Here is a 14830-nt window from a genome sequence, read left to right as displayed (position 1 = left end):
GGATTAGTCGGCTGTGTGAAGAAAAGGTAGGGTTGTCTTATAATCAGCAACACCTTATATTCTGCCCAGCATGGTAATTTGAGACACTTTACCGATGTTTACCAGAGCTGGAAGCCAGTGTCTCCTCTCACCTGGGATGGTCATGATGGTGACAGCCAGAAAGGTGGCCGTGCCAGAGATCATGTTGAAGATGGTGAGACGAGTGTAGGCGGTAGCAGCAGTGGAGAAGAAAAAGCTGAGTAGGTACATAAGAGGAACAACAGCCCAGCCATAGAGCAGCAGTAAGAGCAACACATCTACCAGGTGGTTATCCTCTACGAAAGCCTTGACTCCAAACGCCTGGAATACCACCTGAGACCAAAACACACATTAAGACATGAGAGTGTACCATTTACATCACTTCCATGCATACTATATTTTTATCCTGACCACTCTTGTCATGTCAGTATCCTAATCCCCATAAGTAATATCAGATGTCATACTCACCAACATGAGGAGACAGGGCAGCAGGAAGTTGACCAGGTCCCACAGCAGGGCTGAGAACCAGAAGTTTGAAAGGTAGACGCCGCTGACCTGCTGCACATGCTTGGACTTAATGGACGACTCTGTAACGAGCAGCAGGGCAAAGGTGCTGGACAGGGAGGCCATACCATACATCAGGTTGATGGCGATGGCAAAACCCATCTTACCCCTAGGAAAGAATGACTGAGTTCATTTGGGGTTGTGTGTCTGGCAACATAGTCCAACATTCACAGTTATTTTTGCTCCGTTTTTGGTGTCTACCACCTGTTGGAGGAAATCTCTCACTCCTTTGCTTCTAAATGTTCTCCTATATTCACCAGCTAGTCACTAACTGTGTCTGGTAGAATTGTTCTTTGCTGCTGAGGAGAAAGTGTAAGGTCAATTCTTAGAGTTTTTTTGATGAAAGCGGACTAACAATGGGAGCAGTGAGAGTGAACAGTGAGCTGAAACTATAAAGCTCCATCAAGCTGAGGGGAGCTGCAGATTCAGGTGATAACTCTCTGTAGGTTCATCACTACCAGTGACCCCTTTCACATTAGACATCGTCATCTGTTATTTAGAAAAATTTTGATTGTAACCACTTTAATAAATCAGTTGGACTTGTTTTTGTCAGTATGATGGCTACACAAAATTACTTGGAGGTTAAATCTATCAAAGTCCTTTTGGAAGTTTCTTTTAATGGATGAATTTCAAATTCATGCTTAAACCAGTGCATCAGAATGACTCATATTCATAAAGTGGATCTAACCTTTCTTGTCATATCACATGGACAGTCATCCCTTGGAAATCTACATCATTTTTACATGATGGAAGTGAGTTTGTTTGTAAATCATGTTAGAACTCATCTCTCTTCACATATCTCTCCCTGCTCTTTTCAAATCACTTAATTTACCATGTTTTAAGTTCTTGATATGAAACAAATAGCTCTTCACCCCCTTTACTCACTCTGTGAGCTGGCTCTGGGCGACCTCAGACAGGTTGCGTGGCATGGGGTAATTGCCCGTCTGGATGGAAGCATTCGGCCCCGCTAGAAGTTTGAACAGAGCATTGTCCACCATCGTGAGAGCTGTAGCAGGTGTATGGTAGCCCTCATTGTTGAAGTAGGCTGTTGCTTCAGCATACTGGCTGCCACGGAAAGCAGCACCCACGACACAGCGCTCATTAAAGCTGCCGCCCTCTTCCTCTGCCTGAGTCAGGATGTAATCAGTAAAGTCTGAGGGGAGCAAGAGGAAGAGGACCTATGGTCAGTAAATACTCAGCTAAGCAGTCAAACCAAGTCCCTGTCTCACTGTGCTTACCAGTGATGTTGATGAGTTGGCCTAGCTGGGCAGAGAGCTGTGAACTGTATGCATTTGCTAGGGCAGAGGCCAGGGGACCTGCCCCAGGCTGCAGAGCCAAAGGGACCCTGGTGGGGCCGTAGCGACTGAGCGCCAGCCTCAGCTGAGGAGCATCCTGGTGATTGGGAAAGGTGCGTGCCACAACTAAGGCCACGACAGTGAAGACCAAAGGAACCAGGAACTGCGCCACCATTACCTTCCAGTTTCTCCAGCTGTACAACGCCCTCTTCAGGAACATGGCATAGAATTGTTGCAGGTGCAGTCTGACCTGTAGGAGGAAGAAAGGGGAACTGAAATGTGAGCAGTATGAATGATATGCAAAATACATGAGAAGCATCAGTTTCCTTCCTCTTATCTCACCCCCGTGTTCAGTTTGATGTTGGAGCAGTCCTCAGAGATGAGTGTGCCACTGTCTGTGAAGTCGGTGATATCAGTCATGCCGCTGATGCTGCTGGCATCATCTGTGGTCCAGTCATGGGACCGTCTCTCATGTTGGTACTGCAGAGCGGGTAGCTGGATAGCCTGGATGTCCAAACTAGAATCTACCAACTTACCCACTCTGAAAACACAAAATTTATACCGTGATTATCCACCGATGTACTGACCACAGCATCAAAAGTTTTGACAGCAACAAACTAGAGAAATAATCCAATGCAATGATCCTAGCCTAGTTTCATATACCTACAAGTCTGTTCTAAACCTTTTTTTCTGTGGAATTAAATGACAAAAATATGAACAAAACTAAGAAAATAAAATCAAAAAAAAAATATGTCTGAACTAATGACATCAGAATTTGCAACATCATTTAGTATAATACTGTTGGTCATCAGATGTTGTTATTTAAGTATTTAATTTGGTATTAATGATTACAAGAATGTAATCAAGAATGAAATAAAACAGCCTTAACAGTAGCAGTGTTACCATCTAACAGACACTAACAAGTCATTTTACTTGGCTTCAAAAATAATGGACGCCAGAAGGAAGCTGGCCAAATGTTCAAACAGCAGCTTTTCTTAGTGACGTGTTTGATGCTTGGTGTGTAGCATATATGGCCACAACACGAGGGTGGACCCTCGGTATGATCTGTAAATACGGATGCCTGCTGTGAAACAAACATTCTCGGTAACGCCAATTACAATGCCATTCACTCGTGCTAGATGAAGAAGCGTGCAGTGTTAGCTTCGCTGTGGCAGTGCTCTAGTGCTCGTTGCCACAGATACACAGATCAAGTCCACAGGGAAGCAAAAAATAACTGCTCAGTAAGCAGCAGGCGGCTGGGACTGAGATGTGTGAGCAAAGGAGAGAAGACAAACTTATCAGCTGCATAAAAAAAAAACTTAAAATTGTTTCTTTTTGGACCAAGTTGTGGTGCAGTTGCAGTATTTGTGTGTGCAAATAGGGAAAGAATATTTCATGTTAGTGCCTGTATTGTTTTTCTCAGATTTTGGATTCATGTTTATTACTTTGTCATATTGACGAAATGTGAAATCAGACTCATAGCCGAGTTTGTGCTCAGAAAAAAAGGATTTCATGAATGTGGGATAAGAACGTTTTAAAGAACCAAAATCAACATGGACTCCAGAGGGTTATTAAGCTTCAAAAATAGATGTATGATTGCAGATTTATGATAACATGGGTTTTTAAATTTCATATATATTTAACCCACTTTCTATTGCCTAATATGCTATAAAATGTCTTCCTTTGTACATTACACTGATCTCTATCAGTCCAGAGGTGAAATTGCTGTTTAATTGAAAATGTGCCTAGCAGCAGGAGAGTTACTGCAAGAGTCAGATCCTGCTGATATAGGAAATTAAAAAAACCATCATGTTCTAACATGTGATGTTTTTCCTACCTGAGGAAAACCTCTTCCATAGTGGTCACAGAAGCACCATAGCTGGCGATGCCCAGTTCCTCTCTGTTCATCTCCAGCTCAGCAAACAGCAGCTCAAACCTAAAAGGAACCACAAATAGCGTAATTCAGGGAAAAACATTACGCACAACTTCAGTGGGATAAATGCACTCATTCAGTATGAGCTCTTCATGAATGTAAAGCTGCCAAATTTCACTGTGTATCACTGTGTTTTGGAATTAAATTATATATTACCAAACTAACAAACAGGAGAAAAGGTTTGATGCAAATCCAGTGTAGGTTAGACAATGTAAAGATGTGAGTTTGAATTCTTTTATGAATTTTCTGATCTATTCTGGGACATTGTGTCCAGTCCGCTGCCTCCTTTCAAAGAGGCCAGAGTCATTATCATTTAGTCATTCAGTTCAGCAGAGGTAATTTCTAACCATTAGGCCACTTTCACGCTGTCCACTGTGCTACTGTAAGTATTCTACGTATGAACAAAGATCAGACTGACTCACCTGCTCGTACTTTCCTTGGGCAAAATGTAGGAGAGCTCGGCTCCGGCGCTGCTCTCCATTGTGGCATTAGGAACGTACATGTGGACAAGGCGGGTGATCTCGGACACGTTACAAAGAGCATCCTTAACTATCACCATGTGGTAGCCAGCACCTGGTGAGCAAAGAAAAAGGAATAGGCCTTTATAATAAATGGGAGCAATCAAGTGCGTTCCCACTTAATAATGATGGAGCTCAATTACTAGATTTTCAATTCTTCTGAATGTCTAGGTATGTTGTACAAAGTACTTCTATTATGAATGGCCATCTATATCTAATAATGTGCAGTGTGTAAGCCTGAGTTCTCAAGAGAAAAGCGTTTCTACCAAAGTATAATAGAACAGAAATATTCTCTCTGAAATTTATAATTTATAATATAATTTATATGAAAAGTTGTAAAGTATAAATGCGCTTTGTGTTTATTTTTACACAAAGACAAAAACATTACTATATCTGTGCAGTTCTAGAAAAAGACGACATCTGGTTAGCGCCATTTTCTGAGCCTGCAGAAGCCATTCCCACTCCACCCTTCACCTACCGTATTTGTTCTTAAGGAATAGTGGTGACCCACAGCACTGCAGCTCTCCTCCTGCCATGATGGCGATACGGTCACCGAGCAGGTCGGCCTCGTCCATAAAATGTGTGGTGAGCAGAATGGTGCGACCACGTTTCTCCCCTTGCAGGAGGTCCCAGGTGGCGCGTCGAGCTGATGGGTCCATACCCGATGTGGGCTCATCCAACATTACAACCTGGAGATGGGTAGAGTGAGGAAAAGAAAAAGACACGTTAAGGAGCTGGAAAGATAGGACAAAAGGAATGAGGGTGAATAATGGTTGTGAACTACTTTACCTTGGAGTCTCCAATGAGAGCGATGCCAATAGAGAGTTTTCTCTTCATGCCACCAGAGAGGGTCTTGGAGCGAGCCTGCCGCTTGTCCTCAAGGCTCAGGATACGGATGATTCTGTCCACCTCATCTGGAATCTTTTCTTTGGAGTAGCCTTTCAACTGGATATGAGGCAGAAAATGATACAGATTACAAAGAGACTAAACTACCAGCATCTATTTCACATTTAGTGTTTATAGGAACTGGGAAAGAAACTGGTATCATAAAGTGCTTTTGTGGAAGGACACGGAAAAGGAAAGCCAAGGAAAAGATTGCTCGTAATGACACTCGTGGACAAATAAATGCTAAACTAAAGCTGCATTTACTGGTAAAGGAAAACTGACAATAGTTATGGAAATGTATTGTAATAATTATGAAAAAGTGTTTTTTGCCGTTTTGTGTGTATTTTCTTGTGTTCTAGTTTCTATTTATTGTCTATTTATTTTATTTTCATAATTAAACATTAAATAAATGTACAATATGGAAACAATGTAACCATGACACAATAACATTGAGTGAGTGCATGACAATAAGTAGAAAGATTCAGCTGAAGAGAATGTGTGTATATATATATATATGGTGCGCATGTTTGAGTTTTTGTACATATGAGCGTGATAGTGCGAGTACCTGTGCGTAGAAGAGCAGGTGCTCTCTGACTGTAAGGTTGTCAAACAGTACGTCATGCTGGGGACAGAGACCCAGGCTGCGGCGAATCAGAGCCATGTCCTGACAGATGTCATTACCATTGATATAAGCCCTGCCACTGGTGGGAGGAAAGAGACCTGCAAGCACAAGGATGAGGGCAACTGGGTTAATATCATTTAGGTGGCATCTATGATTGTGTGTGGGAGTATTTTCTTGGTCTGTGTCCTGTTCACCTGTCAGCATGGACAGCGTTGTGGTCTTCCCAGCACCATTGTGTCCCAGCAGCACTGTGATCTGTCCTTCAAACATGTTCAGTGTAAGATCTCGCACTGCCTTCCGTGTCTTGTTTCCCACTCTGAATTCCTGTTGAGGGGTTCAATCCAAAACATTTATGTGCACTACCTTAGGAAAAAAAGTTACTTATCTACCATCTGACTACTGCAGTAGATGTTTAATGACTGTCTGTACCATCTGCACTAATTTACTGTAAGGGGACATGCTGACCCTCTGGGTCATCATACTCACCTTAACAAGATGTTTGATCTTGATCCCAGAGACTAGACCAGCTGGCTCCTCCTCAATAAACTCTCCTTTCAGAGCCTTTTCTGCATCCTCCTCTTCCTCCTTCTCATTCACCAAAGCCATGCGAGGGCTGCTGCACCAGTATGAAGGCTGCAGATGTGGATATTGAGAGTAAGATGAGTGAGATGAAAATGGCCTTAGTTAACAAGAAAACCTGTATAAAATAGTACTTTACAATTTCAGTATTCATTTCTAACATATCTCCTCTATATATTTCTCACAACTTTTATCAATGAAGTAAGGTAATTACAGGATGCAACAAGGTAGGTTGAGGAACACAATCATTCATAAAGACACGAGAAAGAGATAATGGGCTAATGGGCACTCCACATTAGAGGGGATCGTTTCCCCAAGCAAACCTCCCTTCCTAAAATCCAGAGTTAAGCCTCCACTCTACACTGTAGAGGCAGCATCTCACACCCACGCACACAATGGACATAGAATAAAGTGCGTCAACATCTAATCCACACCCTGCTGGCAGTCTCTTGAATTCCTGATTACTGGGAAATGGGCTAGCATGAGTTTATTTTTATGTGTAAAGGCACGTCATTTCTTTATTGTCCACAGTTGTTAGAAAGATAAACCTTATTTGTGTTGGCTGAACAGACTCAGACATTTCCTGTTATTCTAGCTAGTTGAACACAAAGACTTCCTCTGGCCGATATGTTGTGACCTCTCGTTTTCAATCCCCTCCGCTGTCACTATATCTGACCCACTTTCACTGAGTGCAGGAATTTCTTTAATCTTAAGACAATTTCTCTCAGGAGAGATCTCTACCTTGACCCTGCAACAACCCGATGATGTTCTGAATGCTGAACACCACCCATTTGCAGCATTTGAGCACAATGTGCACGAATATTGCTGCACTGGTAACACAAGTTTCATATCCCTTGAATGAGTGAATTTCGGTTGTCTACCTTTTTTCTAGCTTTTCAAAGTTATTGTCTCATTTCGTATCCTTATCTATTAAATTAAAAAAAATCGAATTATTTGCTATTGCCACACACTTTGTATGAACCTTTAGTAGTTTTTCAAACAGATTGTGGACAGTTGGACAAATGTTAACACAAAAAAAAAATCCATGAATGATTTTATCTGATTTCCAATTTCATTGTTTGATTACAACATGAATATAAATGCCTGTGAGAACTCATTGGGAAGCCAAAAGTAAACCGCTTTTCAACTAAATGAGAGTATATTTCTAGTTTATGCACTTAAAACAATATGAAGTAATCAATAAATACAAATTCATCAAAAAATATGTTGAACTTTGACAATATATGTTACTGTAGATTATCACAGAAACCACATTACACTGTTACTGAGAAAGGCAATTACAATAACCATGTAAATGATTAGGTGCTTTTTTGCTTATGCATGACTTCCCCTTTTTTGGTACACTTCTGTCATGTTTGAATTAGTAACTGATGCTGCTGTAGAGACTAAAGCCACAGTGAGGAGGGACAAAAAGAGCTAAATGCAACTTCAGTTTAATTGTTTGCTGCTTGCAATTATCTGAAACATCAATATCTGTTTTAACTGAATTATCTGTTCGTCCCACTAATGTATCTGTATTTGGTTACATCCTTAGTGAATGTATATTTGCATGCATGTGTGAGCGGCTTATTGTGCATCATACCAGAACAAAGAAGTATGATGGTAGAGGCACTCCGTATTCCCCAGGAAAAACTGCCTCCATGTACCAGGCCACCAGCCCATAAAGCACAGAGTCAAACAGCAGCAAGGCCAGAACCTGGGCCAGGGAGAAGTCATCATCCACCGTCACAGAGTCAAATATGTTAGACCATTGGATTCCCGTACCTACAGAGAAAAACGGACAAAAAAAACAAAACAAAAAAAAAACAATGTTTTAAATGACATACAGAAACAAAGAATAGTACCACATTCATGGACTGCAGTTTGACATAATTTACTTTGAACACAACATCAGGTCTCACCTTTGCCTTCAAACATTCCTATGAGCTGAGCACCCATGGCCATGGCCACGTTGGAGATAAGGCAGGCTGACACCTTCTGGACATGGCTGAGTAAGTCGTAGCGTGGCCACAGGAACAAATAAGGCAGGTAACTCAGGAAATAAATAAAGCCTCCCGCTGCTGCCGCCACATTCGCTGTAGCAAGACATGAAAGAAAGAATCAGTGGTTGACGGGATGCTGAATGATAGCAATATTCATGTAGCCTTAAACAATATAAGGTTTGACAAAGAAAAAACTAAACTGAACAGAGCAACTGAAGCTCTTGTCACTCTTGTTTGTTGTTACAACTACAGATGTAGAACATTTCCGTTTCGCATTGTAGTTGAGTACTCTGGATGAGGAGAATGAAACACTTTCACAGCCGTTTTTATTTCCATTCCCGAACAGCCTGACAAGATCTCTCAAAAGAGCACTTGTGGCAGACAGCGTGACATTTGGAGCCTGTGAGGAACATGCATTGATTAAGTGCCATTATCTATTCCTAACTAGAATTACTGCCTCGCAGTTGTATGCCTCTGCTAACCAGCCAAGTGCCAGGAAATATGGTCACAATCTTCCCCTCTGTTCCAAAGTTACAGCACTGAATAATGTCCAGAAGTGTTTTTGTAGAACATTATGATGTCACAATGAAGTTGACCTTTGACCATTTGGATACAAAATGTCATCACTTTATCATTTTATCTGGTTACAAATTAATTTGTGAGTTATGGCCAAAAGCATGTTTTGTGAAGTCACAGTGACCTTGACCTTTAACCTGTGACCATCAAAATCTAATCAGTTCATCCTTGAGTGCAAGTGAATGTTTGTACCATATGTGAAGAAATTCCCTCAAGGTGTACCTGAGATATTGCATTCACAAGCACAGGACGTACGGACGTACGGATGTATGAACGTATAGATGTATGGACGTATGGATGTATGGATGTATGGAGAACCCAAAAAACATAATGCCTCAGGCTGTGGCTGTCACCAGCCTAGAGGCATAAAAAGCATGGTGGGTCGGGAGAAGTATCCAGACAGCTGCACACAGCCAGGAGAAGAAAAAAGAAGTCCCTCTTTGTTCAAAAACGGCCAAGAAGGGCACTGAAGGATCCTTTCTGTTGGCCTGGCCTATTTTCAGTAAAAGCCCCTCATTTCATCCTCTTTCTTCTTCTGTCCAAAAATCATGATTTAGAAGGAAAACGCTTGGTCAGTTGGGATTTCAGGGATTACAGTGTCACAGGGAAAACAACATGATTATGTGGTTTCTTTGAATTATTTTGTCCACTACGTTAAGCAGCACTATTTTATTTCAGGCTGTCAAATATTACAGTTGGACAATTATTCATGGACCTAAAAGAATGCAGCTGGGCAGAGACAGCAGGAGGAAGAGAGGAAGAGCAGGTCAAGATTAAAAAATTACACCTAAGGTAGAGAGTCTCATTATGTCAAAGCAATAAAGGAAAACTGTCTGGGCAGGTGACAGAGCACATTACATTGCTCAGAGTGCAGAAATACAATATTATTAATGGAGAGAGAAATTCAACACCTCATTGTGAACCAACAAAACTGAAGCTTTTCCAGTCTCTTTTCTCCTGCGCCCCTGTGGACGAAAGGCTTTTAAAGCTTCATCATAATCAAGTTTGGGTTTCTTGATCATAATTGTAGAAGCCAACAACAAAATAAACTTGCACATATGGCTGCTAAATAAGGACATGTGTGCGACTGCTTTGCAAAAGGCAAAGTAAAACGGAGGCTGACAAGCACTCGCAATCTGAGCTGCTCTGCTGAGAAAGTTGGAAGGGGATGGATGCGGGTTTGAATGAGAAGCTCTGAATGGGGGAAAGTGCAAAGAGGGAGAGGGAAGAGAGATGTGACAAAGGAGGGAGATAAGATGTAAATGGTTTTCTTTATTGCCAATGCTGTTCAGGGCCAGACAGACGGTTTTAATTCCCGGTGGCTGAAGATGGAAAAAGCTCAGATCAACAAGTAGCTAGCTAAATTTTAAAGTGAACCAAACATTTCTTTCCACCAAGAAATGGCACCATACAAAATATGATAACTATATTAGGGATTAGTTAACAATAATATTTACACTTCCACAGATGATCAATACGTGTAATTATAGTGTGCAAGTTGGAGCATAACTCCTCTCTGTTCAGATCTTTGTGTGGTTTAAAGTTTTTTTTATAGCTCCAGAGCCTTTTATTGCTGCTTTTATGCTTTGAGGAGGGAGAAAAGAAAACAGCAAACACTTTGACCTACATCTGAGGGACCACACACTGTTGCACACACTGTACTTTTCAGCAAAATGAAGCAGGAGAGTGTAGTTAAAAAAAAAAAAAAAAAAGGCATTTGACCACCCATGCAGTACAAAGAAAGAGACTGGTGGTCAAAAACAGACATAATTATCTTCCAGAAAAGAGTGGACAGACACAGGAGACACACACACCTCGTGAGAAGAAGGCACTGATCATGAAGCTGAAGTTGATGGTGGCCACAGTGAAGAGGAGCAGGAAGATAAAGACCAGCGTGGGGTCACTGTAGGTCAGCACTGCTCCGTTAGGGCTCACCTGAAACAACACATTCAGTTCCAGTGCCCAGTTATGTCTTGCTGAAGCATGTACAACTCTGTACAAAAAAATCCTGCACCTAATGTTTCAATCATCATTTCTCAATAACTACACTGCTTGAAACAAATATATGATTATCATGAACTGGCCAATATGATAAAATAGGAGTGTTACTTCATATCTGAAGATTTGGTTTAAGACAATTTTCTCGTTCCCTCTTTTTCACTTGGTTTTAGCTTTTTCAAAACCAGCCCAGCCTCTCAGGATATATTGTATGAAATATTGCTACTGCTTGGTTGAACATTTGTGCAAGTACATATTGCACATACTGTACTATTGATAATAATATTGTATTAGCTTTTCCTTGCTTAAACATGTTGCAAAGGTAATAAGTGTTGGAATGTGGATTAAGTAATGATACACAATGATGTGTAACACAAACTCACCTGGATACAGAGCAGCAGAGTAACAAAAAAGACTGAAATGGAGAGGAAGAGGAAGAACATGAGGAACCAGGCGCTCCAGTGGAGCCAATTGCTGAGACCCATCATCCTCATGTACTCCTAAGAAAAGGCAGAGGTAAAGGATCAGTCTGACAGTTTTATTACCTATTTAAAGCAACAGAATAAGAGCCTGTTTAGAGACACACAAACACACCTTGAGCTTCCTTTCCTTTTCCTGCACCACGGCTCGTACTATGTTGAGGGAAGTGTAAGTGAAGCTGAGCACCAGAACTAGGGGCAGTTGGTTCTGAATGGCCAGGATGAAGACATCATATATAAAGGGAGGATAAGGAAACCGTGACAGGACCACTCTGATCTGTCGCAGCAGGGAGGCAGCAGCTGTTCTGTTGTGAGAGTGCATGATGGCTCGGTCCACTGCATGCTGCACCGCCAGAAAGCCCTCTCGGTAATAACCTTAAAATCGAAAATAAATATTAATAATGAAGAAAATATATTAATGCCACCATTGTATCTGGGTTAATTAATCTTAATTAATGAGTTAATCTGGGTCCAAGGATTTTCTCATGGCGCAACCACGCTTTCAAAGTGACTGGTTCTGAAAGGCAAAGTCCTAGCTTCTCTGCAGAAGTTAACATGAAAATGGGCAAAAGGCCATGAGGAACAAAAGTGAGTTATTATGCATATGGAGGTTGGAAATCCATATTCATGAGATTCTGAAAGCTTGTCAGCGTAAATTATGCTGTTAGGATGACTTCATCTTTTGGAGTATGCCTCTTCATCCCATTATAGTAACATTCAACTGTGGAACTTCATTATGAAAAAAGGTCTGGGCCTGATGAGGTGACAGCAGAACAGTGTCTCCTCCAACCCTCAATTCACCTTAATCAAATCATTTAAACCCAACAAATCAAACAACCTGAGGGACAAATGTGAAGATTACGTTAAGAGCATCTGATGCCTCCTGAACGGTGCCCGACACCTAACAAATGTCCCAACGATGCAAGGGCGCACTGTATCCTGATAGTGCCAAAAGTGGATAAAACCAATCGTGCCGAAGATGTGCAGAGACATGGTTGCCATGGAAACACAGCCTGAAGAGAGCTTGCTATAGAAATTAAGAGCCTTTTCATCAACAATAATCCCTAAGTAAAGACCTATTTGGCATTGTTTTGTGGAGGGACTGATGCTTATTTGAATCACGCCTCAAAGAAATGTGAGGTTTTTAAAAATATTCAATTTGGTAGGTTTCAGGTATCATCAAAGCAGACACGATGGTTTGCCTTACAAGACAAAAAAGGAGAAAGAAAAGGAAGAAAGATAAAGTGAGAGACACAGATAAAGAGAAACGAAGACAAGGAAGGTCTAACAGAAGGAGATGGGGAAGGGGGGGCGGTCTCACCTGGAGTGCCCCCCTCCTTGTCATACTGCTCTCTTGGCCCTGGCAGTTGAAAAAGGGGATAGAGACTGAGCGTGTGCCAGTCCAGGTCACTGTTCGGGTTCAGCTCCAACTTCTCCTTGGGTGGGGCGTTGCGCGGGGTGAAGGAGAATCGCAGGTGGTAGCTCACCTGTGTGCATGAGAGCAAAAAGAGAATAGTAAACATGCCCTCAACACACTGCTCTTAACTTCAGTTGCTCTTCATGAATACTGCTGAATTGAGTAGTTTGTAGTATAACTCAGCAGCTGTACCTTGCAGTTGTAAGCGGGGCTCAATGGAAAGACTGTGGAGTAGTTCAGCTTATTTTTTAAAAATTTTAAATTTCATTTGCTCAAAAGGAATATATATCCATGTGTTTGGGTTTTAAAAAAGGCATGACACCCAAACAGAATTACAAATTAGTGTGATGCTGGTCTTTAGTAAATTTACTGTCACAGTTACAACTGCATCTCACAAGCCGGATGTGGCATCTACACATGTATTTTAGGTGGTTTTGAGGAAGAAGCACTTGAGCTCACCTGTGTGCATGAGAGCAAAAAGAGAACAGAGTTAGGAGACTCCAACAAAGATGAGAGGAGAGGAGAAGTGTGAGTTTAAGACACATCAGGTCTCGCAATCATCTTGGCTTCGTGCCTCTCACTTAGTCAGTTTTTTTGTAGAGTGAATAAATCAACTAAGCAATAAATAAGCCAACACTATGCAGTGAATGAAAAGAATTAGAGTGTGTTTTTGGAAAAACAAATACATCATTGTCCATTTTAAGCAATCCATATTAAATATCATAGGCCTCTTTTGATTCTGTTCACAGTTGATCCATGTACAGTATATACCACAATATATGTTCCTGTTATTTAGACAAAACCTCCAGTATTTTCATTTGTGTATTAATGTTCCTTTGTTTATTGTTTTCCATTGTTCAAAGTAAAAATTCATACACAATCCAGTTAGAGTTCATGAAAAGATAAGCTGAAAAGATGAGCACAACAAAAACAATAAGACAGGAACAATAGGATAAACAATTAAATAGGAGAGTTTACATAATTTCTCTGTTGTTTATGTACATCCAAATTTACTAGACGTGTATAACTGTTACTGTTTTGAACTACACAGAAGGCTGATGGAATGATTGATATGATATTGGTGTGGTGGAAGACTTTGGACACCTGTATTCTAACACGTCATGTGCCAAAAAGGCTGAGAAAGACTGATCTATAGGACTGAGACAAGCAGAGGGAAGAAATAAAAACATAAAAAGCTGGAATAAAGATTTGTTTTTGTATTACGCTTTGTTTTATCACCATTTGTGTATCCATGTTGTCTAGCTGTATGCAATCCCTCAGCTTCAGCTCAACAAGGGCGATAAAGCTGAATTGAACCGATATGAAAGCAACAGAGGAAGCGAGGCACACAGGATGAGACCGACTATAAATATGGGAGGATGATTCACCCTTAAATGTGGGAGTACCTCTGTCTCCCCGGTGCTGCTGTGAGCTTTCGCTGTCTGTAGCCTTCAATCCTATTAAGTCTGTCAGATTTTTCCATCACACCGAGATAAAGCTTTTCCCATATGGGATCACACTGCATGAACCTGTGAATTCATCTATCCTCTGTCAGGGTTTCTTGACACACAGGAGGATAGGTTTCAATTCTACTTTTATTCTACTTCACATTCATTCAGTGCAGACAACAATCTGATAGTTATAATTATGTCGCATAGTTAGCATGCACTGCTGTGCTTTGAAATAAACCTGACGTAGCTTCTGTCTTTAAGTTGTGTGTGTGTGTGTGTGTGTGTGTGTGTCCTGCCTGTTACCTTTAGGGGCAGAGGTTCATCATCATGGCTGAAAGGGTGCTCAAACACCACAGCAGCCAACAGTTTTCCTGAAAGAGGGTCATTTCTCACATATTCCTCAAACTGCTCCTCTGTTTCAAAACCACGCACTGGAAAGAAACACACACACACACAGATGGAAAAAAAAATAAATTGTTATATGGTATTTAT

General features: G+C 41.2%; 1 protein-coding gene across 2 annotated transcripts in view; it reads right to left on the bottom strand.

Moving 5' to 3' along the window:
• Nucleotides 1-14830, bottom strand: part of abca3 (ATP binding cassette subfamily A member 3) — a 29377-nt gene that overhangs the window by 7177 nt on the left and 7370 nt on the right. For both annotated transcript variants that reach the window (XM_022752588.1, XM_022752589.1), the window contains 19 exons: nt 14642-14769; nt 12792-12957; nt 11586-11845; nt 11375-11491; nt 10808-10928; nt 8337-8510; nt 8018-8199; nt 6322-6468; nt 6030-6159; nt 5779-5933; nt 5118-5273; nt 4807-5017; nt 4233-4383; nt 3715-3813; nt 2220-2418; nt 1821-2127; nt 1468-1735; nt 487-691; nt 132-351 (listed from right to left, as the gene is read on the bottom strand). In XM_022752588.1, the coding sequence (XP_022608309.1) occupies nt 132-351; nt 487-691; nt 1468-1735; nt 1821-2127; nt 2220-2418; nt 3715-3813; nt 4233-4383; nt 4807-5017; nt 5118-5273; nt 5779-5933; nt 6030-6159; nt 6322-6468; nt 8018-8199; nt 8337-8510; nt 10808-10928; nt 11375-11491; nt 11586-11845; nt 12792-12957; nt 14642-14769 (3396 nt within the window). The remainder of the gene's footprint in view (nt 1-131; nt 352-486; nt 692-1467; nt 1736-1820; nt 2128-2219; nt 2419-3714; nt 3814-4232; nt 4384-4806; nt 5018-5117; nt 5274-5778; nt 5934-6029; nt 6160-6321; nt 6469-8017; nt 8200-8336; nt 8511-10807; nt 10929-11374; nt 11492-11585; nt 11846-12791; nt 12958-14641; nt 14770-14830) is intronic.

This window comes from Seriola dumerili, unplaced genomic scaffold (genome assembly GCF_002260705.1).
Source record: "Seriola dumerili isolate Sdu_G_001 unplaced genomic scaffold, Sdu_1.0 BDQW01000169.1, whole genome shotgun sequence".
In the NCBI taxonomy this organism is placed as follows: Eukaryota; Metazoa; Chordata; class Actinopteri; order Carangiformes; family Carangidae; genus Seriola; species Seriola dumerili.
This window is presented reverse-complemented; position numbering and strand designations above follow the sequence as displayed.